Below are 24515 nucleotides of genomic sequence, written 5' to 3'. Positions count from 1 at the left end.
GATTTTATAAGCAATTTGAACAGAAGCAATAGCTTCATACCCCACTGAGTAGAAAGCCCTTTTAGAAGCATAAATATTAGGGTTAGTAACGATTGTGTAAACAAACACTGAGAAAACTGCATCACAGCTGTGTGCATAGAATACTCCTCAAATATTCAAATTTGCAGAACATATTTGAACTCCTTTTGCATCGAGAAAAAATATATTCAAACTCAGAGGTAAAAAGTCTTTCACTAAATCTGTTGCACTGATTGATCCCCAATTATCATTTTTCTGGTCCGTTTTAACTGCTCCATGCTCTTTGTAATAAGTGCTGTGTGTCTGATTGCAGGCCTTCTGTCATGTGAAAAGCAATTTATAACCACACCAGAAGAGATGGGTGTGTTTACTCATTTCACAGAAGTGTTAAAATGGTGCTTTAACTGAGGACCATACAGAAAATCCAAGAATAATCTGCATAAGGACACTGAAGCTGAAGTCTTCTGGCATGGTGTAGGTGGGGGATTCTGTAATTGCCTGTCTTTTATTAGACCACGTTCACACCAGTGACCTTAACAGCTGCACGGTGATACACAAGGAGCAGGGCTGTCAGAAATTCAGAAAATCAGTTCTTATAGTGTTATACCACTTTTTATTCTATTAGGACTGGCTTGAGACAATCCAGCAGTCCAGTTAATGGTATTTTACTGCCTCAAGTATCGAATGGGATTTCAGCAGGGGTCAGGTCAAAGACAGGGGCTGCAGGAGGAGTCACGGGGGTCTGCCACAGGTTGAGGCAGGGCAGAGAGGTGAGTTTGGGGTCTTCAAAGAGAACTGATTGCTCTTGAGGAACAAGAGCAGTCTCTCCCCATGCCCTCCTGGTCCTCACCATCTTCCCTGGGTGAGGACACTTTGCCCCAGTGCAGTCTTGTCTGATGAGACAAAGGGTCATTCTCTCCTCCACACAGCCACCCATCCTTCAGAGAAGCACCCCCTTCTCCCCCTCCCAGTGGGACCCCACAGGGTAGGTGCTGTCCTCACTTTGTAGAGGTGGAGAAAGGCATGGGCCAAGGCAGAGCTCCAGAAAGCAATCACACCTCCAAGACCTTACTGTAAAATTAAATGTTTGTGATTATCTACGTATTAAAGTCTTGGTGACAGGGTCAGTTCTCAGCCTTTGTAGAAACATCAGTGTCCTTTGGCTGTCCTGACAGTAAACCTGCTTGCTACTTGCCAGTTTGTTTTTTCCTATGTTTTCTCTTTTTCTCTTTCAAAATCACAGGCTTCCTTTAAGCTGTGCTTGACCTGCAACCTACTTAACTCACCTCTTCCCTCTTATTCAAGACACGAAGCAGCTCCCACTGCTGCAGGGCTGCCAGTTCAAAAGGAGCATCTATACGTGGGAGAGAAGGAGTCAATATGTTTAAACCACCCCAGAAGTGACTACGCCCAGGGTGAGAGCCCTGGCCAGGTAGCTGCCGGTGCAGTTATCCAGTAACGCAGTATCTGACAGCGAAACCTACCTTCGTCTCCAGCAGAAACACATTATGCTGCCTCCTCAGTCCCCAGATTCACTCCATCCTCACTTGTTTATCCGGTCCCTTGTGTAGGATCTAGCCTTGTGACACCTGTACTGTTTGCACTGCTCATCTCATGTCAAGTCCTGCTACGCTTAGAGCAGGTATCAGCAGTTCACCTATCAGCAGAAATAACAAACCCAGGACTTAGACTGCTTGTTCTTTGCAGCCATACATGGCTGCTCAGCAGAAAGCTGAAGCCCTGGGACTGGGACCTGTGTGCTTCCCAGTCACATCGGTGGCTGTAACAGCAGGCTGAGTTGAGACACGAGGATAACTGCGGATGGCCTATACTGTACCTGTGCTGTCCTTTCCCAGAGCTGGGAAGGCTGTTCCGGCCAGGTCCAGCCTCAGATCTGCTGCTGGATGTAGTCACCCCTTCCAGTCAACTCTGGGAGGAGTTTTGTGAACTGGATGAGTGGGTGCGCTTAGAAGAAAGCTCTGATCAGCATTTAACAAAACCTGTGTGCTTTTCCTGAAGTGCCTAGCACACTCTCCAGGCTCTGCGCTGGTAGTCACAGGGCTGTCTGGACTGCTTTGCTGCCCTTGGTAACCTGTTATCACAGCCCCATTTGATAAGAGCAGCTATGTAAGTCCCAAGCACATTGTGGGGTGACCTTGCCGTCTCCTTGGGAAGTCAGCACAAAGCAGCAGGACCCTGGGGACCGTGGCACAGGTTCACAACAAGCCAAGCTGCCCTAGGGCCAATTCCCTTTCCCCAGGCAGCAGGAGCACCCCTCACTGTGGCCTAAGCAGCTCCTCACACAGCACTCAGGCAGCTCATGGACCCAAATATCAGTGCTACAGCAGCTCAGCAGTGCTCCCACCCTGGGCAAAAGCCATGCCACCTCGTGATTCCAGAAGTGAAACGTTCAGAGGACAAACTTCAGCAACACGTCCTGCGCTATGCCACGGCAAAAGCCAAGGAGTGAGGACTGTGCACTGAGCTGTCTTTGTCATAGAGGAGTTATTCCTAGGTTGCACAATACTAAGTGGCAATTAGTGTTCAATGAGAAAATGAGCTCAAGCTATGACTTTTGGATCAAAATAATCGAAAACTAGAGGGTTTTGCCAAATACAGTGTGATTATCATCTAAGAAAAATGTACTAGTAGTATGTGAGCCAACGATAAAGTACACTTTGTTTCTCTCAGTTATAAAATACATTCTCATGGTGCAAATAAATATCAAATGGAAACACATGTTGTTTGAAATAACTTGAGCAGTCTAAAAACAAGGTGTGTAGGCTCCCTCTATAGTCAGCTTGTAGATACCTAGCCCTCAGCGCTGATCTGAAGAGCCAAGATCCCATTACACAAAGCACTGGTGTATCACAGACTCTTTTGCAGTTCAAATTTGCTTAAACATTTTCTGACGGGCACCTTTCTCCCAGCAGGATTCACAGGAGATCGAGTATTGTCTGGTCACCCACAGTCAACCCCACCGTGCTCAGCACTCTATGCTGTGGTTAATTTGAAGAAATGTCCCCAAGTGTCAACATCTCGTCCAGATTAGCTGTGTACTGTCTCTTCCCTTGTGCTTGTTCTTCCTCAGCCCTTCACTGAGGCCCTATGATGACTGACTACGGTGAGATAAATCTAAACAGATATTTGCTAGAATCAGCCTCTGCCTGCTTAGCGAGTTGACTTAATTCGTGGACTATAGGACCAACAAGTGCCAGAATGGGCTGTAGAAAAAGTGATGGAGAGTGGGACATTCACACCAAGAAATCAGACTGGCTCACCCTGCCTCACATACCTGCACTCTAATGCAGACAGTGAGCCCCAGTGGGAGTACGACACACTGCTTGTTTGGATGGTTCCAGTGTTTCTCCACCGCATTCCTCTGAAAGTAATATGTGCTGCTCAGGTCCATGGTAGCACATGATTATGGCAGACAGCATTGTGCCCAAAGCTCCCTGTTAAACAGCTATGCTCTCATTATACTGACAGGAAACAGAGCTCTGAGAAAGTCCATATGAACAGGTAAGCACCTAACCAAAATCATTACTAAACGATGTGGATGAAAGAATAACTCACTGGAAGGAATTCAATGCAGAAATGTTTACTCATGCAGAAAGGCTGTAGGAGAACATCTGAGGAGGTACCTGAATGGAAATGTCTATCTGAGGCACCTCTAGTACGTCAGTTTAGCCTAAACTCTCACAGACCTGAAAACAAGTATCTCTGAAGAGCTAGCCTGTTAGATCCCTCTGCCTCAGTTTCTCGGTCTTCAGGAGTGACTAGCTCAGGTTGTCCCCCTCTCTCCATTATGATCTCCACCCCTGGTTCCTTTAGGGCAAGTTATAGGGTTAACATTGCAATGAACTCGTCCCCTTGCTCCCAGCCTGGCTGGCAACAAGGGGTTCCTGCTATGTCATGGGCTTACCTATAGCCACATGCTTCGAGATGCTCCAGCATGACTTCATGCACAGCCACTAATGATTCAAGCTGTACCTTCTCCCATGTGGACTTATCCATAGCCATAGATGCTTTAGGGTGTCTTGCTCCCACATGGACTTATCCACAGGTCACAGTCCCTTCAACTCAAGTTCACAGTGGAGTTCCAGCTTGTCCAGTACAGCAGCACAGAAACAGCAGTGATGCCCTGGTCATCTGCCAGCCCAGACACACGGCCATTGCTGTTATCAAAACTTTCCCGGCACAGCAGAGGAACATGATAAGCACTACAGCAAGCAGTAAAAGCAAAAAGCAGCTACTAACGAACACCAGCCTCTGATTTACACTAAAGGCAAATAAGCCCCATGGCAAGCACAGGAGCCTGCTGATTAATGGCTAAACACCTATAATTTCATTCTAACACATTCCAATCAAATCTGTCAGCGCAGGGCCACAAAGATGATTAAGGGAGTAGAGCATCTCCCTTATGAGGAAAGGCTGAGGGAGCTGAGTCTCTTTAGCTTGGAGAAGAGGAGACTGAGGGGGGACCTCGTTAATGTTTATAAATACGTAAAGGGTGACTGTCATGAGGATGGAGCCAGGCTCTTCTCAGTGGCATCCAATGATAGGACAAGGGGAAATAGATATAAGCTGGAACATAGGAGGTTCTGCTTAAACATGAGGAAGGACTTCTTCCCAGTAAGGGTAACAGAACACTGGAACAGGCTGCCCAGAGAGGTTGTGGAGTCTCCTTCTCTGGAGATGTTCAAAACCCACCTGGACATGTTCTTGTGTGATCTAATCTAAGTGGTCCTGCTCCGGCAGGGGGATTGGACTAGATGATCCTTTGAGGTCCCTTCCAATCCCTAACATTCTGCAATTCTGTGATTATCTCCAACCCTTTGAGCCCCACATCAGGCACCAAAAAGGACTGTCGTGGCCTAACACTGGCTGGTAACTAAGCCCCATGCAGCCGCTCGCTCACTTCCCCCTGATGGGATGGGGGAAGAATCGGAAGAGTAAAAGTGAGAAAACTCTTGGGATGAGATAAAGACAGTTTAATAGGAAAAGCAAAGCAAAACAAGGAATCCATTCACTGCTTCCCATGGGCAGGCAGGTGTTCAGCCATCTCCAGGAAAGCAGGGCTCCACCATGCATAATGGTGACTTGGGAAGACAAACACCATCACTCTGAACGTTCCTCCCCACCTTCCTTCTTCCCCCAGCCTTATATGCTGAGCGTGACATCGTATGGTATGGAATATCCCTTTAGTCAGTTGGGGTCAGCTGTCCCGGCTATGTCCCCTCCCAGCTTCTTTTTCACCCCCAGCCTACTCGCTGGTGGGGTGGGGTGAGAAGCAGAAAAGGCCTTGACTCTGTGTAAGCACTGCTCAGCAAGAATGAAAACATCCCTGTATTACCAACACTGTTCCCAGCACAAATCCAAAAACGTAATCCCATGCTAGCTATTGTGAAGAAAATTAACTCTATTCCAGCCAAAAGCAGCACAAAGATGCTTTCAGGTCTCTGAATTAGGGCTATTGTTTGACAGCAGAGTTATACAGACTATCATTATCACTATGCATTGCTTTTATGGATTAGACCTGTCTTGTATCTGTTTTTTTTTTTTTTCAGCAGTGTTTTAGGCTTTGCTTTGTTCACATTTCACCCAACCCTGTGAGCGTACATCTAAAGCTCAGAAAGCTCAGAGTATGGGAATGGTTACCTCAGCTTTTGGAAGGCTGAGATGTTTTAAAGCAGGCATGGTAATGCTTCACTACTGTAAACTCAAGGGATTACTGATTATCTGCAGCAAACTTGCCACAGCTAACATTGCTTCATGAACTTGCCACTACAGGGCAATACGGGTCTTCTGTGGGAGGCACGGATGCCCTCTGCTAACACAGGAGGTCCGGCTTTGTTTACTTTGCTTCTCTGGCTGCCTTACACGTTATACACTGATTGATGTCGTGCTGCTTTGTCACTCACCGGCCTGGGCTGCAGCTCCAAGGATGCTATTGCATCTTCCGCACCCAGGAGGAAATGGCCCACCTTTTGTAGGCAGGGTCTAAATCTTAGTTAATTATAACTATATTCAATTCAGGCCAGATGGGTAATAATAATTGGATGCCATAATTCCCCCTTTTAGTTTTACAGGTTTTTTTGTTTTCAAAGGTTTTTCAAGAAGGCTTTACAGTGAGCAGAGACCCAGTCCATTCATTCCAACTCCAGCACACTTCCCTCCCACGAATATCACATCAGGGCTTGCAGCTTTACCTTCTTCACCAAAGGACTCTTGCTCCAGCTCTGGCTCTTTTTGGCTCTGGCTCTCAGCTCAGGCTCTGGCAAGAGAGTCAGGGTTGCAGTCTTCAGGGTCTGTCATGTTTGTATCACGTCGGGGTCACCAGATGTCACTCACCAGCCTGGGCTGCAGCTCCAAGGATGCTATTACATCTTCCACAGCCAGGAGGAAATGGCCCACCTTTTGTAGGCAGGGTCTAAACCTTAGTTAATTAGTTAATTATAATTATATTCAATTCAGGCCAGCTGGGTAATAATAATTGGATGCCATACTGCTTCTGTGCGAATAGATAAAACAGTCAGGCTCATTTTTTATTGCCAGCAGCATGGGGCCTGGCACAGCTTACATCTGTATGCACCATCCCCAGCCAGAGTGATCTTTTCCATTCCGCCTACCAAAAACCGCCTGTCCAGCATTACCACCCCAAACACGCCCGGGCCTTGAGAGGACTGTGCTAATGGGAATTGGGCAAAACAGTATGAGGGAGGATGGTAAAGATTAAGTAGGGTGGATACGGGACAGCGCTTGAGCCCATACACAGTTCCGTTTAGTTTCTCAGTATGGATTTCACCCTGGCAAGCTGTCACACTGCCCCTGTTCATGAGGGTGAAGGTGACAAGTATCATACACTCTTATGTTGGTGGGGCTTCACATGCCATTATGCTCGTGGGATGGCCCACTCAGTTCCCCTAAGATTGCCTACACAGTTCCCTTAAGATGTTGCCATACACAGTTGAGAGCAGCTCAAATGTCAATATAAAAAGCCTCTGGATGTCACTCAATATCTGAAGCTACTCAGTTGTCACTCCTACTGTAGGACAATACTTTGCTCACTGGTGATACAAAAGAATACTCAAGTGACACTACAGGTTTTCCAAGAGAAAGAATATCAATTTACCTTAAAACTGGAGCTACAACCTTCTGCCAGCATAACTGGCATATGACACAACTGCATTGGTCTTCCTTCTTGCTCTCTCCGCCATGAAACTACACTAGGCAGAATCAGGAAAGGGAGTAAAGCACATTTCCAGGATGCTTTATGCACTTCTTGTTGCATTTAATTTGGCTTTGGCTGGCCCAGGTTTTAGCGGTTAACACGTGTCGAATATGTGTGCTGCTGAGTAGTCTGTGTGCAGGTGGGTGCAAGGTTGAAATGTTGCTATTGCAGTGAGGTCCTAGAGCATTAACAGAGGCAATAGCCCATTCCCTCCTTCTGATGCAAACCAGATCTGAACAGAGATAGGTAAACTTTTTAGTTGTAAACGGTCAAAGGTCCTGTCTTTTCTTAGCTGTGAAAGATGTTTATTGCAAAGTAGCAGTCCCGTTTGTGATTCATGACAGTTCCTAGGTATGCCAGTCATTGTAACTCAGCAGGGCTTGTTATTAATAGCCCTTAAAAATAGCACGTTACTTATCACCTCTATTTTCCTCCAAAGTTCATCGTTTAATTTTCTGCTTCATAAAACTCAGAGAGGCCAGTGAGTGCTTGCTCCTTGGGTGGAAATCAACCCAGTGACAGAAGCCTGCTCAGGGATTCCCTTCAGAAACACTAAACAAGCTATATAGCCATTTCAGTCTAGCTTAGAAAAAGGGGCAATAAAACCTATCTGCAGAAAATTTGCAGGCAGAGATCTTTGCCCATAGATGTTCTTTTTGTCCACATTCACACTTCTGATGTTCAGCTGCCCTGAACCTCTTCCAGTCCTCCATCATTGCTTACATTATTTGACACAAGCTAATTGTTTACAGGGCAGGCAAACAGGGAACAACATGAAAGGACGTTGTGCAACCGTGGCTATGGGAACACAACATAATCCTTCCCCCTCAGCAGAAGAGGCTGAGGATGTCTCCATTGCTTAAGCACACACTTACATTTTAGCATTGTCTGATAAATTCACATGAAATACCCGTAAAGTGTTGGTGAGACGGGGCTGTGGTTTATGGCAGCCTCTGCCTGCCACCTCCCCAGGGTACAGGGCAGGAGGCAGAGGGCAGGGTGGGCAGATGAGGGCTGATGACGGGTCTCTGGACCACTCTCAGCTCCTTGGGTGTGGGGCAGCCACATGTGAACCCTTGCAAGTTCAGTCTGGGCACCTCTGACTCAGAAGTGCCACCTCGTACTATGGCGGCTGGTTTGCTTCCTATTTGGGGCACAACACTCTTCTTTAGCTATTTTAGGTGCCTAAAAGAAATCTACCGTGTCATGTCTTCTTTGCTTTGTCTTCTGCAATGCATGCAGCAGCATGCAAGCAGTCATTTATATCCAGTGTAATTTTGAGTATAAAGTCCCCCAGTTGTATATACACGAGAGAGAGGACAACATTGCTTTTATGGCATTTATGGCCTCTGAAAATACTGGACAAAGGAATTACTGCCTATCCCATGCTGTGCACTGGCAGACTCTCAGTGACAGACTGAAAAGGCTATCATCTAAGACATCAGCTCTCGTATTTCAAGCGTGTCATATACAAAACAAAGTAACAGTGGAGGCCAAAACAAGAGAACCAAAGTTTGTTTAGAAATGGCTTTTGAGAAACAAAGGTGTGATGCATGGCTTGACAACTGACAACGTTAATTAATTATTTGCTTGTGAGTTTTGAGCAAACACTTCAGCTGTTATTTAAGCATGTACTGAAGGGCAAAGCCCTGGAAAGCAGCTAAGTTAGATATTTTAATGAGTTGCAACATACAAAGATGGCAACCTTGGATGACATTTTAGAGCAGATTGGAGAATTCGCCTTCTTTCAGAAACAAGCCCTCTTTGTATTATGTCTCCTTTCTGCTATCTTCACTCCCATTTACGTGGGGATTTTTTTCCTGGGATTCACCCCTGAGCACCATTGTCGCAGCCCCGGCGTGGCTGAGCTGAGCCAGAGGTGCAGCTGGAGCCTGGAGGAGCAGCTGAATCACACAGTTCCTGAGTGGGGTGGCCACGGGGCCAGTTTCGGCAGCCACTGCAGGAGGTACGAGGTGGACTGGAACGCGGTGGGCATCAGCTGCACTGACCCCCTCAGCAGCCTCATGGGCAACCGGAGCACCGTCCCACTAGGTCCCTGCCAGGACGGCTGGGTCTACGACTCCCTTACCTCTCTCGTGACTGAGGTAACACATAGTTTGTCCAGCAAAATCACTCTTGCCTGCGCACCTTGAAACTAAAAGATATTGGATTGGTAAAGTCTGCTTTTGGTGCACAGCCTGAGCCTGACTGCTAACAAATAGTGAATATCAGGACTTGCTAGGGACTGAGAGCAAAGATTTGTGTGGATAAATAATGGGAAATGATTGCTTTTCCTGGGAGGATAATACTGCAAGCTTGTCATCAATCACACAATGGCTATTCCCATAATTCGGTATTTCAGTCACCAAATTGAGGGTAACACCCCACAGCCCAAACTGAAGAATTGCACGTTTGGGTGATAATCCAAACAGACAATCACATACAATGAACAAGAAGAAGAAATGGGCTAAATTTGTGAGATGATGAGTTAGCAACACGGCATTCTTCTCTTCGAACTTACATTATCTAAACCAGATAATTTAGAAAGTGAAAAACTGCAAACCAGTATGAACTGTCTACAAGCCATGTAGACACCTGAAGCATAGGAAGGACGTCAAGAGAGATCTCTTCTACTTCTCCTCCAGTCTCAAGCCTGTATGAACTATACCTAAACCATGCCTAGCAGATGCTTCTGTAACTCATTCTTCTGGGTACTTCACAGCTTCCTTGGGCTGGGTATTCATATTCCCTTGCTTTACTACTGTCACCATTACAAAGCAATTCCACCTCACTTTCTCTTGGGACAGATGGGCTGAGGTAGAGAAGAGCACTCCCGGCTGTCCTCCACATCATTCAAGCCAGGGAAATCATCCTGAGCTGTTTGGTATGGCTCCAGCAAACTTGTCCGGGTTAGAAAGAGTTTAAAAAAGTAGACAAAGACATTCATGATTCTTCCTAGGTTGACGTCTAGCTACACCTGAATGAATACTTCTAGCTGTAGACAAGTTAATACCACTTTACCCTCCTCCCCTTGCTGGGTGCAGGTTGGTAACCTGTTAACTGTAAATCAAAAGCAAGTGACAGAGTACCGGGTCACTGTAGAAAAAAGTCAACCAAATCATGGGCACTTTGCCAGTGCTAATGAGGAGCAGGACAGTCACCTCGGCTCCCCTCCGACAGGGCTCATGGCAGCCCCGCCACCTCTCACGCCTGGCACTGCCTTCGCACAGCGAGACAATACACACACAGGCCCTGGCATCCGGGAAGGAAGCGATGCTCCAAGCATCCTCCAAATTTCAGTCAGATGGGTGGGGAGGAGAGTGAGATTTTTCTGAACATTCTAATTTGTTCAATCAAAGTTTCTCTCCCTTTCCCACTCTCGTTATGTGTCATTGTGCAATCATTTTCCAGGGTGTAACTTTTCCACAAAGTTTGGGAAAATCCGGACTAGATGCATGGCAGATGTTAGTTTAAGAAATTAAAAGATTTATTTTCTGGGGCCTGTTTCCTGGTTGTGTGTCACTGGTTTCATTCCATTATCCTTCCTTGAAAAGCCATGTTTTGTGTTGAATGTTCCCGCTCTTCTAACTTTGGCTGCCCTTGCAGTTTAGCCTGGTGTGTGAGGACTCCTGGAAGCTGGACCTCTTCCAGTCATGTGTGAATGCCGGGTTTTTTTATTGGATCCATGAGCATTGGCTACATAGCAGACAGGTAGGTAGTATAGACAGGTGTGACATGAACTGTTTCCTCAGGTTACTTGCTTTCTGCACGTCACTGAACAACATTCACGATTCAAAGAGGAAATGAATGTACTTAAACCTTGATCCAAAAGGCCCATGTGTCACTTACAAAGGGGTGGATGGATGGTGGTTCCTAAGCCCCAGCTTTCAAAGGCTGTTGTGATCCAGGAATCCATGGAAATGCCATGGTGTTGCTCCACTTTTATAGCCTCTCAGTGGCTCCACAGGGAATCTGCACATTCACAAGTGAAGAGATTTTGTTTTCTTCCGCAGTGGCAAACTGCAACATGATCTCAGATCTTGAGATGAAATTTTAACTCACATACCAAGATCTATTTGCCCGTCTTCATGACAAATTTGTTTCACATTAATTTTTGACAGTATCCAGATGGCCATCAATCAGTTTCAAAATAGGAGTGTTTAGAAATAGAAGTTGCTCCTTCTTAAATTTTCTTTGGTCCCCTTTTTGTCAGCTGGCTCTGTATGTAGCCAGATCTTGACCTTATTATCGCTCACCTCCTCTTTTCCATCACAAATGTCATCATACCATAGATCTGCCCACTGGTGTTTTGGTTTTTTAGGTTAGATTCTAAACAAATTTAATACTTTCTAGGTGACTTTCCTGTGAGTGTTTACCAAATTTTTCAGTAAAATGGTAAGAGAGGCTAAGATTGGAACTGGAGAAGTGAAGGTAACATAGGGTAAACAATCCTTCCGTAGAGCTAGTCTGTCTCGGAGAAATGGTTTTTTTTCCTTTTAGTCTCAAAACATACAAGAGCGCTGATGAGCAATAGCTTTTTCCCCCCATGCTGGTCAGACCTCAGAATCATCTCTGTTGGACAGATATTGCCACTATTCCCTTCTTTTCACTTTTGCCCTCCTCCACAGGGGAAGCTCTATGGGAAGGGGCACAGACATCCTCCATAGTACTTCTGCAGTGTTACAAAACAAGGATGGGACCGTGTTTGTCTCGCTGATCCCCAGTCCTGTGTTTCGTTGTGGGCAAACACATCATCTATTAGGTTGTGCACACCACCTTTGTGAGGAAAGTGGCTACCACAGTCCCAGCTAACCCCAACCTGTCCCTTCACAAGGACAAACCATGCACAGATTGGACTGACCACTCTCCAGTCCTCAGTAAACCATTACCTTACTGCCAGTGAACCAGACAATGTCGGAAGCTCTCTGCTTAAATGGATTTGTTATCAGAAGATAGTGATTTATCAAAGAAACTCTTCCTGGCCACATCTTGTGTGGGGCTGCACTTTTGGCAGAAAGCTCTCTCAGGTGAAAGACATCAAATGGCTACAGTAGTACCACAAAGATCCTACATCCAGTCTTCAGTCCTGGTTTGGAGTCCCCTGTCTGATTTGAAGGACAAAGGTTGACACACACCAATTTTTGCTTTTCTTCATGTGCATCTTGAAAGATTTGGTTTCTTTTTTGTGTCAGAAACATATGTCAGTCCCTCATCCTCTCTTTCCCTTAAACCCAATTCTTCTTTTCTGGCCAGTCTTCTAGTGAATTTGAAAGTATTACATCCTTTTTCCCAGAACTGATGCTGGGATAATGATGAACAGCTCACAGGAGCGAAGGAGGGTATACATGTCAGCTACTCGTCCAGCCATGACAGGACATGAAACAGCAGCAAGCAGATCCCATGACCATCAGAGGCACCATTCTTCAGATCACCTTTTCAGCACAGAGATGGATTAAGCAATAATGTTCACTAGCAAAGGCATTTCTTGGCAGCATATGGCTGTGCAAGCCAACAGAAACCGGAGCTCCCAAACCCACAGCCATTTATATCTGACATGGTCTCTCTCCATGTCAAAATACTGAAGGATCTTTTTACCAAGGCTTATTATCAAGCAGAAGTATGAAAAGACATGAGGGAATAGGATATTATTGCTGCTAAGATAACGCACACGCATGTCATAGTGTCAAGGGTTTTTCTACTGTTCTACTCGCTACCATTCTGCCAGTTCACCATGGTCCTAAAGCACTGCAAGCACCCAAGAGCAATACAAAATCCCATACCCATAGAGAGTTGTGCTTAGGGCAAAAAGAATCCCAGAAGCCTCAAATTTAGTAGAGGGAACAGGAAAAAGGCCCATGATTTTTTTGTTTCCCAGATTTGAAACACTCATCTTCTTGTCAGACAGCCTGAGTGCATCTGGAGTGCTACTCTTCCCCTACATGAGATTGCTGCAACTCTCTGTACTCAGGACAACTCCTGCACACGTTTTAGGTGCTCCAGGGAAGGTTTCATAAGCTCTTTCCAAATGCGCTTCTCTCGGAGGGATTGGACCTACTCATTTGCTTGATCGGTCACTGGGCACCCATCCAGGCACTGACTTTGACATTCCAGAGTCATAGGTGTCTTGGAAACGGCATGCCTGTTTCCCTAGACTGCTCCCGAGGTCAATGCTAACATGCAGCACTTGCACCTCTGACATTGAGAGCTGGGGCACTGGGAAAGGGCCTTAGAGGAGAGGGCTCCTCTTATGGTTTGATGAGGCTCTCTAGGGCTGGAGTTTAAGGCAAGTCAAAAACATCTGTATGTCAGGCTCATGACAGGAGGAAAATTTGAGCGATGGCATCTGTTGATGTTATTGTAGATAACAAAAGACATTTATTTGGGCTGGCATTTATTATCATGCTATTTTTGTGAGTGGACATTGACTAATTTAATGTTTTTCATAGATTTCATAGATTTCTAGGTTGGAAAAGACCTTAGAGATCATCCAGTCCAACCGTCCCTAATCTCCCATTAAACCATATCCTTAAGTAGTTCATCCACCCTTTTCTTAAACACATCCAGGGATGGGGACTCAACCACCTCCCTGGGCAGCCTATTCCAGTGGCTGACAACCCTTTCAGAGAAGAAATATTTTTTAACATCCAACCTGAATCTCCCCTGACTAAGCTTATACCCATTTCCTCTTGTCCTATCACCCATCACTAATGTAAAGAGCCCTTCCCCCACCTCCCCACCATCCCTTCTCAAGTATTTGTAGGCTGTGATGTATGTATGTAGTATGATTTCTATAAATCATACTTCTAACTGAGTATATATCTCTGTCATCTAGAAAATAAATGCCTTTCCAGTGTTCCAGTAAGCTTATTCCTTTTGGAAACAATTTATTTCTGACTACCAGTGAGTCACAGCGATACAGGGAATGACAAATAACAAGGATGTGCAAAACCCTCTTCAAGAAGAACTCAATAGCCAGTCAAGGTTGAGGAGAAAATAGGTAAAGATCACAGCTATCAAACAAGATCCCCATTAAAAAGCTATTGCAGCTTTCAAAGATGAGCTGAAGAGCCATATCAGACCGTTTCTTGAACTCATTAACTAAGTCATTAACCAGAAGTAATGACCTGAAAACACAGGACAGGGGAGTCCCCTGAGATTCCATTGAAGCACATGAAAACATGAGAACATGGAAAACATTGCAAAGGAAGGAACAGATGGAGACTCCTACTCAACATGAACAGGGAAGATGGGGACAGGGACTATCTCCAGCCTCTTCAAACCCTGTGGTTTGCCACCTGACCCTGCCAGCAGTTGAGCCTCTTCATCACTTTTCTTCTTTCCTTCCACAGATTTGGTCGCAAACTCTATCTCCTGGTCACAGTCCTCATCAATGCAGTCCTCGGGAGTTCTCATGGCCTTTGCACCGGCTACAGCTGGACGGTGATCTTCCGCCTGATACAGGGACTGGTCAGCAAGGGGGCCTGGCTGACAGGCTACGTCCTCAGTTACGGCAGCTTGCAATTACACTTGCTGGGCAGGAACCTCAAGGTTTAGCAGCAGGGCTGACCCCACTGGAGCCATCCAGCTGGAGCCAAGTGTAACCAGAGTAGACAGCGACACTGTGCTATATACCGCCAAAGTGCACCTCTTGCTTAAATGCAGGTGTTTATGACCCAAGCTTGCATCAGCTCATAGACATAAGTGGGATAATTAGGAGGCAGCTCTGAAAACTAGGGAGTGTTCATACCTGAAGAGACATGTGCCAAAACGAAGGACAAAGTCTAGAGACAAGAAATAAATGCTGCAAAGATGTAAGACACTTTTCTGGAAAAGGCAGCAAGTAGTGCTATGAGAGGTAACACTTGTGTTTCACGGGCTTTGTGCCAAAACAATTTTTACTGTGCAGTTTCACATGCTTGACAGAGAGGGATGCTCTGTTCCCAAGCCATATGGGAGGAGGGAGATGGAGACAAGCAGCTCTCTTTTATTTTCCTATTTAGTTCTCAGCTAGAAGGAATGGGAGGAAGAAAGCAACCTTTGCCCCATGTTGATGGGTGAGGGCCTGACACCCTCGAAGGCAGGGGCAAAGTCCCCAGCTGACTGATGGAGGATGAAGGGTCAGGACTTGCCCTGTGCTCTACACCGGAGACCCAGACCTGCTCTCATTTCCCATACAAACTCACATCCACACACTACACCATAAGGGCATGGCTACTCACAGGAGCTCCACATGGTTTTAGCTGGAAGGAGCTTTGGAGTCTCTCCAGCTCTCCAAACCAACTTATTTTCTCTGTGCCTCATGCAACTTGTCCTTGCAGTTGCAGAATTTGTTGGCTCAAACTACCGGAGAGCAACAGCTATCACTTACCAGATTGCCTTCACGCTGGGACTCCTCATCCTCACTGCCTTGGCTTACATGATTCCACACTGGAGGTGGTTCCAGCTCACAGTCACACTGCCCAATTTCTTCTTCCTGCTCTACTATTGGTAAGTGCCCTCTGCTATAGCTCACAGCAACGTCAAGTCAAGGACAGCGACTGTAACTGGAAGATGAGGCTTCTCAGTAGGGATCAGCCACAGTGCTACACACAGGATTTTTAAGACAACATCAGATCAGATCTGTCACTTTTCTGTTGTTCTGTTCCCCCTGCCCAGGGCTTTAGTCTGAATCACCTAAGAGCAAGAGACTACCTGCAACTTGTCGTAATGCTTCTCTGTTTGGAATCCTTGCCACCCGTCACAAACTAATCAGTCCTAATTCCTTGAACAGTGCTTGAGCTACTGTGAGAAGTGAGTTTTTCTAACAGTTGACTAAAATTACTTTTCTTTAAAAAATGCAATCAACAGACATTTGTTGAGTATTTGCAAAAAAAAAAAAAAAAAGAGTGAAAACACTCCTTAAAAAATTCCATAACCAGATCAGGGAACAGTTTTTTGTTTGGCTTTTTTTGCAAGTTTATTTTTAACATGGAGAAGCTGAAGGATCAGGTTTACAGATGTTCTTTTTTATATCCACAGCCTATTAGCCATTTCTAAAACATGTCAACAGAATTTGTCTCAGACTGATGCTTCCAAACTATAATAAACTGGATTAAGCCTTTAAAAAATTAAAAGGCTTAAAAAATTAAGCCTAAAAAAAAAATTAAAAATTGGGCTATGTTGTCATTCAAGTGGACCACAAATCAGAGTGCAATCACTGACAGATACAGCTACCGCTGAGTTCAATACCGCCTGTGGACATCCAATACACCATAGGATCCTAGCCTGAGAAACTCAGTTCCGTTTTCGTTTTCTGTGCAACAATAACATACATTTTCTTTCCTCATAGCTGTCATGCTTATATGTGTTGCAGGTGTCTGCCTGAGTCTCCCAGGTGGCTCATAGCTCAAAAGCAAAATGATAAAGCTATGGAAGTTATTAAGCGCATTGCCAAGGGAAATAAGAAGCAGCTACCTCTCTCTTTCCAGGTGACTGCACTGCATTTGCTGCATATGTGCAAATCTTGAGGCAAATAATATTATGAGTTTAGGATTGTTTTGGGTTTAGAGTAGGGAGCAGCTTGGCCACCAAAAGCACTGTAGTTCCCTAATGCAAAGGCAAGTAAGTTTTCTGCTCTTTGACTGCCTAGGACGTTTGCAGAGCATGTTTTGGAAAAGAGGCTTGAAAAATAGCCAGCAGACAAGAAGAATTCTTCCTTTCAATAGTATAGATCAACAGTAAATTCGCCAAATCTCAATGATTTAAAATTTCAGAACATCCTTATTCATTACTTTTTAAAATGCTGCTTCATGCCATGCAACAGCCTTATATAAATGGCTACATGGATATGAAGACTCTCTATATAAATTTTCATTTTTCCTTTCCCCAAAACACTCCGGAGAAGTTATTTTGCCCTCAGTTACTTAACTGGTAAATGAAAACCCTTTTCCTCCATTAATCCATAGGAAAATATTCATTGCAGTGTTCACCATCCTCTCCCCTGCCTACTGTAATCTCTTGTCCCTCTGTAACTTGTGCTCCTAGAATCTCAACACCAAAGATGAAGATGGAGAAAAGCTGAAACCTTCATTTCTAGACCTGATCAGGACACCTCAGATAAGAAAACATACGCTCATTTTGATGTACAGCTGGTAAGGGAATGCTTTTGCAGCCCGAATGGAGGTGTGTGATTCAATGCCCTAAATCACTGTCATTGATTTAAACCTGTTCTGCTCCTGACGAGCTGCAAATCTTGGTTCTTTGCAGAAACTCTCTGCCAAAGGGTTTGGCTTCATTTGCACCCTGTTCTCTGCCCAGGTTCACAAGCTCCGTCCTCTACCAGGGGCTCATCATGCACATGGGAATAGCTGCTGGGAATATATATCTGGATTTCCTGTATTCTGCCCTCGTCGAGTTCCCAGCTGCCTTCATCCTCTTGCTGACACTGGATCGCATCGGCCGTCGCTACCCATGGGCTGTGGCAAACGTGGTGGCAGGTGTTGCTTGCCTCCTTACAGCATTAGTCCCAGACAGTGAGTCATGCAAACCTCCTCCAACAATTAATTCTCTCCATATCTCTTGGTTATTGGCCTTGAAAATGGAAAACCATTCTTGCTAACCTGGCCCTTGTTAGTATTGTGATTCAATGAAGGCAAATACCATAAAAGCTGATTTATGTCCCACCATCAGCATTTATAGCAGCTAATGAGAGGCTGGACAAATGGGGTGAATTACATTTCAAAAATGGCATCAAATCAAATGGCAAGTCTGCAGGTGCTAGATCATGAAACAAGCCACGTTAAGTTCCCAATTTTAGTCTGACCTAAAATTTGGATTTGAATGTACAATTCAGGGTTTTCATCAAAAATACCCATGTTTTCAGTTTCTAAAAAGGAAAACGTACAGGCACACACACACACACTTAAACACCATCTGGGAGCTGCTGCCATGAATGTAGGATGTTGAGCAACCACAGTAACAGGCACTTGGCTTTTGTTTAGCTAAGTGTTTGCTCCAAGGCCATATTCTCAAAGCAATGTGTCCCTTAAGGGCCACTGAATGAAACATCTTTCCTTTTTCTTTATGGAATACAACTAGACTGAAACCACAGACAAAACAGTGCCAAACAACTATCAGTTCACAGGGGAACAAGGACAAAACCACAAAATGTTATGGAAAAACATCATGGGGAAAAATAACAAAGTGTCTGGACAATAGAAACTCATTTTCACAAGCAGCTGGGGAGTGCAGGGGCTATGCAAGGGACCGCTGGGTTTTGTTAAGGGAGCGCAGGGGTGGGAGTCCCGTGGTCCTGCAACTGCTGCCTGAGCCAGGGCACAGGAAGCAGCAGCTCCTGAGTGAGCACGTTGCACCAGAGACGAGTACAGCCAGTGAAGACACTACTGCCAATGTGGCTCAATCCACAGTTTAAACCCCTCCAAGCTTGGCAGCAGCATCCACCAGCAAAGACCCCAGTCTTCCCCGCTTTCTGGAGTCAGCACCACCAGCCCCAAGCTGAGCCACCTTCAATGCCCATAGCTCAAAGTCCAACCCTCCAGAAAAGGGTTGTTTTTCACCCAGACTGGCTCTGCAGAGCTGGTGGGCAGACAGAGCCACAGCAGGGAGGAGGAGATGGCTTGGGGCTCCCACAGCTGCAACTGCTGCAAACCACGTGCAGTGGTGGCTGGTGTCTCTGCTCTGGAGAGGCTCTGCCTCTGGAAAGGCAGCTATCAGTCAGTGAAGTACTGCCCAGGGCTTGATGCATCCCTTAGCTGGCTAAATGAGAGAGAAACTCAATGCTCCTCATGCGCTAATAGCTGAAACATCTGAAGCTGTGATCCAAGGTCAGTTTGGGATCTAAAAAACCCACGTGGCACACAGAGGTGTCCTGGACTGACTCTACATGCAGAGCTGGGATATTCATTTATTTGCAGCAGACGTCTGTAGCTCCAGGTGTAAAAGCAATTGTAGAGCACATACTGGGAGAAAGTGGGACAACGCAAACTTGTCCTAGCCTGAAAGCCATCAGAGTCTCTGTGGAAAAGTATGGAGCATCTTGCTAACAAGCAGATTTCAACTACCAAACAAAGCGGCTGTCCTTTCTTTAGTTTTAATGCAAGCAAGAAATGGTGATTTGCATAAGCTTTTGGTTGATGTATTGGATAACTCAAACTACTTTTTACCATCGGTTTCTCCTAGAAAAATCTCAAGTTATGGTTATTTGCTTGAATCCCAAGACAATTGCACTATGAAATTGAATATGCGGGTTGCAAATGAAACAGAACACCATCATGTGCTACTCTTCTGCTGTCCATTCATGACAGCAAACTTATTCTTTCCTGAAGTTAAATCTTTAATGCTGTTTTATATTAAAAAAAAAAAAAAAGAAAAAAAAGAAAAATTGTAGTTTTGTATTTCAACCTTAATGTTCACAATGTCTTTCCAGCTCTTTATTGGCTTAAAATGACTACAGCTTGCTTGGGCAGGATGGGAATTACCATGTGCTATGAAGTCATTTGCCTGGTAAATCCTGAGCTGTATCCAACATTTCTCAGGTAAGTGCACCATCATCTGTTAGCCGGTAAAAGCGCTGGGTGTTTCTCCGGGAGAGACCGCAAGAGGCCGACTCAAGGCTGTGGATGCAGTTGAGGAGCATGTGGCTCATGCACTACCCTGGAAAATGAGTTTGTATGTATAAAACAAACCTTTGCAAAGGTAAAGAAGAGCTTCTGGGTGGTGCAGCAGGAACCTGCCACCTTCCTTGGGCAAATCCCTTCCCCACTTCTGAGCCCAGCAGGTTTCTGAGGGGATGTGCAAAAACCTTCCCAGACATTCTCCAGGCTCCCCTTCCAGCGCAGTTCAGCGAACCAGAAGTCAAATGCTCATTAACATCTCTCCTCCATTATGGGGCTGGTCTTAACATCTTGCCTTGTCTAACTCCCTCGCTCCTCACCCGTTTCATCTTGCATTATTTCTCCGCAGGAGAATGCTCTGCCTATGCTCTCTTTTGATTATGTTCACCGCGACAGGGGCCAGACCTTTCTAAGTTACTTCCTAAAACCCAGGGTGTTATCTGCCTTTTCATCACTGAGGCTCATGGAGCACCCCTGCTCCCACCAGCTGGAAATCCCCTGAGCAGCGTGCTGACCTGCTCTTCAGACCCTGCTCCCAACTGCTATAGGTCCTGCTGGGACACTGAGGTGCAGAGCTGCACGAGGCGCCCCCAGGCAGAGTGGTGACATGTGTATGCACACATGTGCACACGTGCGTGTATGTACGTGCTTTGCAGGAACCTGGGAGTCCTCGTCTGCTCCTCCATGTGCGACATTGGTGGGATCATAACACCCTTCCTTGTGTACAGACTAGCAGAGCTCTGGCACGATCTGCCCTTGGTCATCTTTGGTAAGAGAGCTGCCAGACGAACCAGTTGTTCACAGTCTAGACAAACAAATACCCAACAAATGAGTTGGGTGACCTATTTCCCACCTTTGAAAAAAAAACGTGGAGAGATGTATATACACATGTATACACATGTAAGATATAGCTTGGTAAGTCCATTTCATCTCAGTGTTTGGAAGTCGTAGCAAAGTCACCTCTTAGCCCTTTCTGTAGTGAAGGGGACCCCATGTTTTTGAGATAGCTCTTTCAAACTTTGGCTTTCTCCTGCTGAGCCCTTCCCTAAAGAGGAAGGTCTTTGGGTTCTGCCTCTCTCACCTGCGGCATGGTTACAGCACCTGAGGTCCGAGCAGGATGGCCTCTTTTCTCCCCACACAAAAGTCACATTCCACCTCGTGCTGGCACCTCAGGGGGCCCAGTCTGGCAAAGATGCCATGGCAATTTAGGGTGGCAAAGCAGCATTTCAGCTGTGGCTTCACTAAGGGCAAACTGTGCCTGACAAATTTGGTGGTCTTCTACAATGGGTTTACAGCATTGGTGGATAAAGGAAGAGTAACTGATGTCATCTGCTTGGACTTAAAATTGCCAGATGGGCTGGTAGCAGCCTTTCATGCGTGTCCCTGTCCAGCCAAAAGTCAGGGTGAGAGCTAGCTAGTGTCACCCCCATCCCATATCAGCTGGACAACCAGAGCCAAAACCTGTTTCCTTTATATTGTGTGCATAAAGCAAGGGAGCCAGACCATCTCTGGATCTATGGCCCAGAATTTCTTTCCAGGCCTCAGATGCACCTCAGTAATGTCAGCAATTACTCTGAAAAATGAGAATCATGTAGATAAAAAGCCAAGTGTTATTGTCGCTCTGAGGAGTCATTTAATCATCGGGGCAGCTATGTCTCAGTGGAGATTAATTCATGACTTGGAATTAAACTCAGGCATGACTATTGCATTGCCTTTGTGATCCTTGTTCTATGTTTGCAGCTGTGATTGCTTTAATCAACAGCAGCTTGGTTTTACTCCTACCTGAGATGAAGGGAAAGACTCTGCCCAAAACCATTGAAGATGTTGAAAATCTGCACAGGTATGGCATTAAGCACCCTCCCACAGAGCACAGCAACTCTCCTTTATTTCTGCAAAATCTGCTAAAAGCAAACATTTATTTTACATCTCCGACAATCTGTTGGGCTTTGTTGTAGACATATAAATACAGCAGATGGCTGGTGGGTAACTCGTCCCCACTAGGAATATCAGGCTCTGAGCTCTCCTGTGTCATCTGAGCAGAATCCACTAACACCTCATGTGGGAGCCAGACAGTAAGAGAAGGTGTGGAGGTCGGTTGCACAGGCCATCTGAAAAGCATCAGTGTGGGCTTTGGTTGCTCCTTAGTCAGCACGTGCAGCCGCTCTGCCTTGGGAGGCACCTGCCAGCGCAGGGAAACGTGCCCTCCCTTCCACAGCCAGTCACTGCCAGCAGCTGAAGGTGGCTTTCAAACAAGAAAGCACCTTGGCACGGTGGCAGGAGCTTTTGGCAGCTCATTCTGCCATCCTACCTGCCCAGGGAAGGTGAGGCAGAAGAGCAAAGGCACAACTCCTAGAGGAAAGGCGAGCAGGTAAATGGTATGGAAACCCTACTCAAGCTGGCTGTTATATCTGTGTAAAGTAAAGCTGGGGAACATCAACCCTGTTTCATCCTGAAAACTTAGTGGTCCCATCTAAGCATCTGTGGCTGCCAGCTGCACACTGCATGTGCCCAAGGATGCTCACCACCCTGGTCTCACCTGCCATTCGCAGCTGTGCCAGTAAGGGGCCTGCTGATGTTCCCAGAGGTGTTCACATCTGACAGTGAGAAAGCTGTCTGAGGTGTGGTTTTAAATTTGGGGAAGTAATGCAGGGAAAAGGACCCAGCCTGGACAGAAAGGAATGATAAATAGTTTATTTTAAAAAATTAAAGGAATTATCTCCATGTTCTGACTTCCGAAGATGCCCCCAACTAAGGATGCATTTTGCCCTGGATCTGCCTTTGTTGGGGCAGGGAGGCAGAAGCGAGTTGGCAGCACAGCGTAGAGCATGGAAAGGTTGCCTCTAGGAAAAGTTAGGAAGTCCACACATGCAACCACACACCCAGGCGTTACTTTAGAAACCACCTAGAATAATAGCTTTTACAGTAGGAAACATCACAATTAAAGTTACTAATGCTACTCTTGTGATAGAATTTCCAGACAGTAATGTAGCTGCAGTGAGGACCCAGAAAGTCTCCAAAATAATCTAACCTCATTTGAAAAATCGCCAGTAATGAAACATCCATTAATTCTTGTTTTCAATGAATGTAAGCACATGGATTATTTGGTGGATCATGCTGTTAGCCACCAGGAACATCATTTGCCTTTTCCCTTTTCCTTTCACAGCCAGGAGAGAAGCAAAGAAAAAACTATTTATCTCCACGTTCTGACTTTCGAAGATGTTCCCAACTAAGGATGCATTTTGCCCTGGATCTGCCTTTGTTGGGGCAGGGAGGCAGAAGCGGGCCGGCAGCACAGCCGTAGCAAGCCCAGCCCCTGACCCCACATGCAGAGAATGAGCCAGGCCAATGCGGGGATCTTTTTCCCATTGCCCTCTCCCAGCTGACAGCAGTTTGTGGCCTGGGCACTTTCCAAGCCAGAGGTCATCTGCCCACATTTCTATCCCTCATGGACCGCCCTTCCGCAAATTTTTCTGTTTGCCTTCCGAGCACATTCTAGTGTCCCAGGGTATCTGGCAGCAGTGATTCATATGGCATGAGTGGGAAATTCATGAAGGAAAGCTTTCTTCTGCTTGTTATAAAACTAAAAATCTCTTCAGACTGCTCGCTCATAGCTCATTTCTGTAGTGAGCGCAACTGTCTCCTCCAGGCTACATGTGATTCTGCATGAAAGGAAGCATGTAGACAGTAACTAATTCCCTGACATAATTCCTCTGGCATCCCTTAAAATCTTGGTGCTGTCAGTCGGTCTATAGCTCCCGATGCCCAGCAGATTGACTTTGAGAGGCAGCTCCAGCTCCCCAGCAGCAGAGCCCACTTGGGGAGCCTGGGGCATCCAGAACCCCCTCTTCCCTCCCAGTTTGCCTATCTTGTTCCAGACAAATAAGTGGAAAAAAAAAAAAAAAAAAAGAAGCACTTCTAAGCTGAGACTGGCTTTTAAGCTTTGGCATCCCAGAATTTGACTGGCTATTAGGAAAGGTAGACAAAAAAAAGAAAGGTGAAGAGGAGATGGAGGCAGCAAAGCCTCATGACATGGGGTGGGGGGTGGGGAGGGTGCATTGTTAGGGATCAGTGATGGCATGGGGGGAGAAAAGCCCATCACAGACACCCATTGGGACCAGCATGAACAATAACAGGACACTGTGCATATTAAAGCATATTCATGTTTGCATTTACACATTTGTTTTCCTAATGCCATGAGTTTGGTTTTTCACATGGCCAAGCTTCAAAGGAGCTGTGAGGGATAAAGACTGAGGCAGGGGGAAAAGATGAGCCAAAAAAATGATATGGCTTTCTAAGCAGATGACCCTGAATAACATGCTGGAAAATCACTGCTCTAGTGCTTTTGGAGATTGAAGGGTCCTCTCCACAGCACTTGGGAAGCATTCAAAAAGTGATTCACATCATATTCATCAACTTGTGTATATTTTTTTGGAGTTGGGTTTGTCACCTGACCAGTCCCAGTTCTGGGAAAAGGCCCAATTTCTTCATGTTTTAAAACATTTACAGACTGTAGGATGACACAGCGTCATACAGTAGGGATGAGATTGAGCAAGTTGCAAATAAAATCTAGCACATGCATTGTTTTGATCACACAATAAACAGGGGAAGCTGGAAACCATGTAAGCTTTGTACTGGCTTGTAGGATATGATTT

General features: G+C 45.7%; 1 protein-coding gene across 1 annotated transcript in view; it reads left to right on the top strand.

Moving 5' to 3' along the window:
- The first annotated feature begins 8949 nt into the window (after nt 1–8949).
- LOC104384581 (solute carrier family 22 member 2-like) overlaps nt 8950–24515 on the top strand; it is a 17334-nt gene continuing 1768 nt past the window's right edge. Inside the window, 11 exon segments of the mRNA XM_086625991.1 lie at nt 8950–9357; nt 10859–10930; nt 10932–10963; nt 14602–14756; nt 15571–15739; nt 16605–16719; nt 17276–17382; nt 17549–17763; nt 19677–19785; nt 20520–20632; nt 21604–21703. Of these exon segments, the coding sequence (XP_086482117.1) occupies nt 8950–9357; nt 10859–10930; nt 10932–10963; nt 14602–14756; nt 15571–15739; nt 16605–16719; nt 17276–17382; nt 17549–17763; nt 19677–19785; nt 20520–20632; nt 21604–21703 (1595 nt within the window).

Source organism: Tauraco erythrolophus, chromosome 2 (assembly GCF_009769465.1).
Source record: "Tauraco erythrolophus isolate bTauEry1 chromosome 2, bTauEry1.pri, whole genome shotgun sequence".
Taxonomy (NCBI): domain Eukaryota; kingdom Metazoa; phylum Chordata; class Aves; order Musophagiformes; family Musophagidae; genus Tauraco; species Tauraco erythrolophus.
This window is presented reverse-complemented; position numbering and strand designations above follow the sequence as displayed.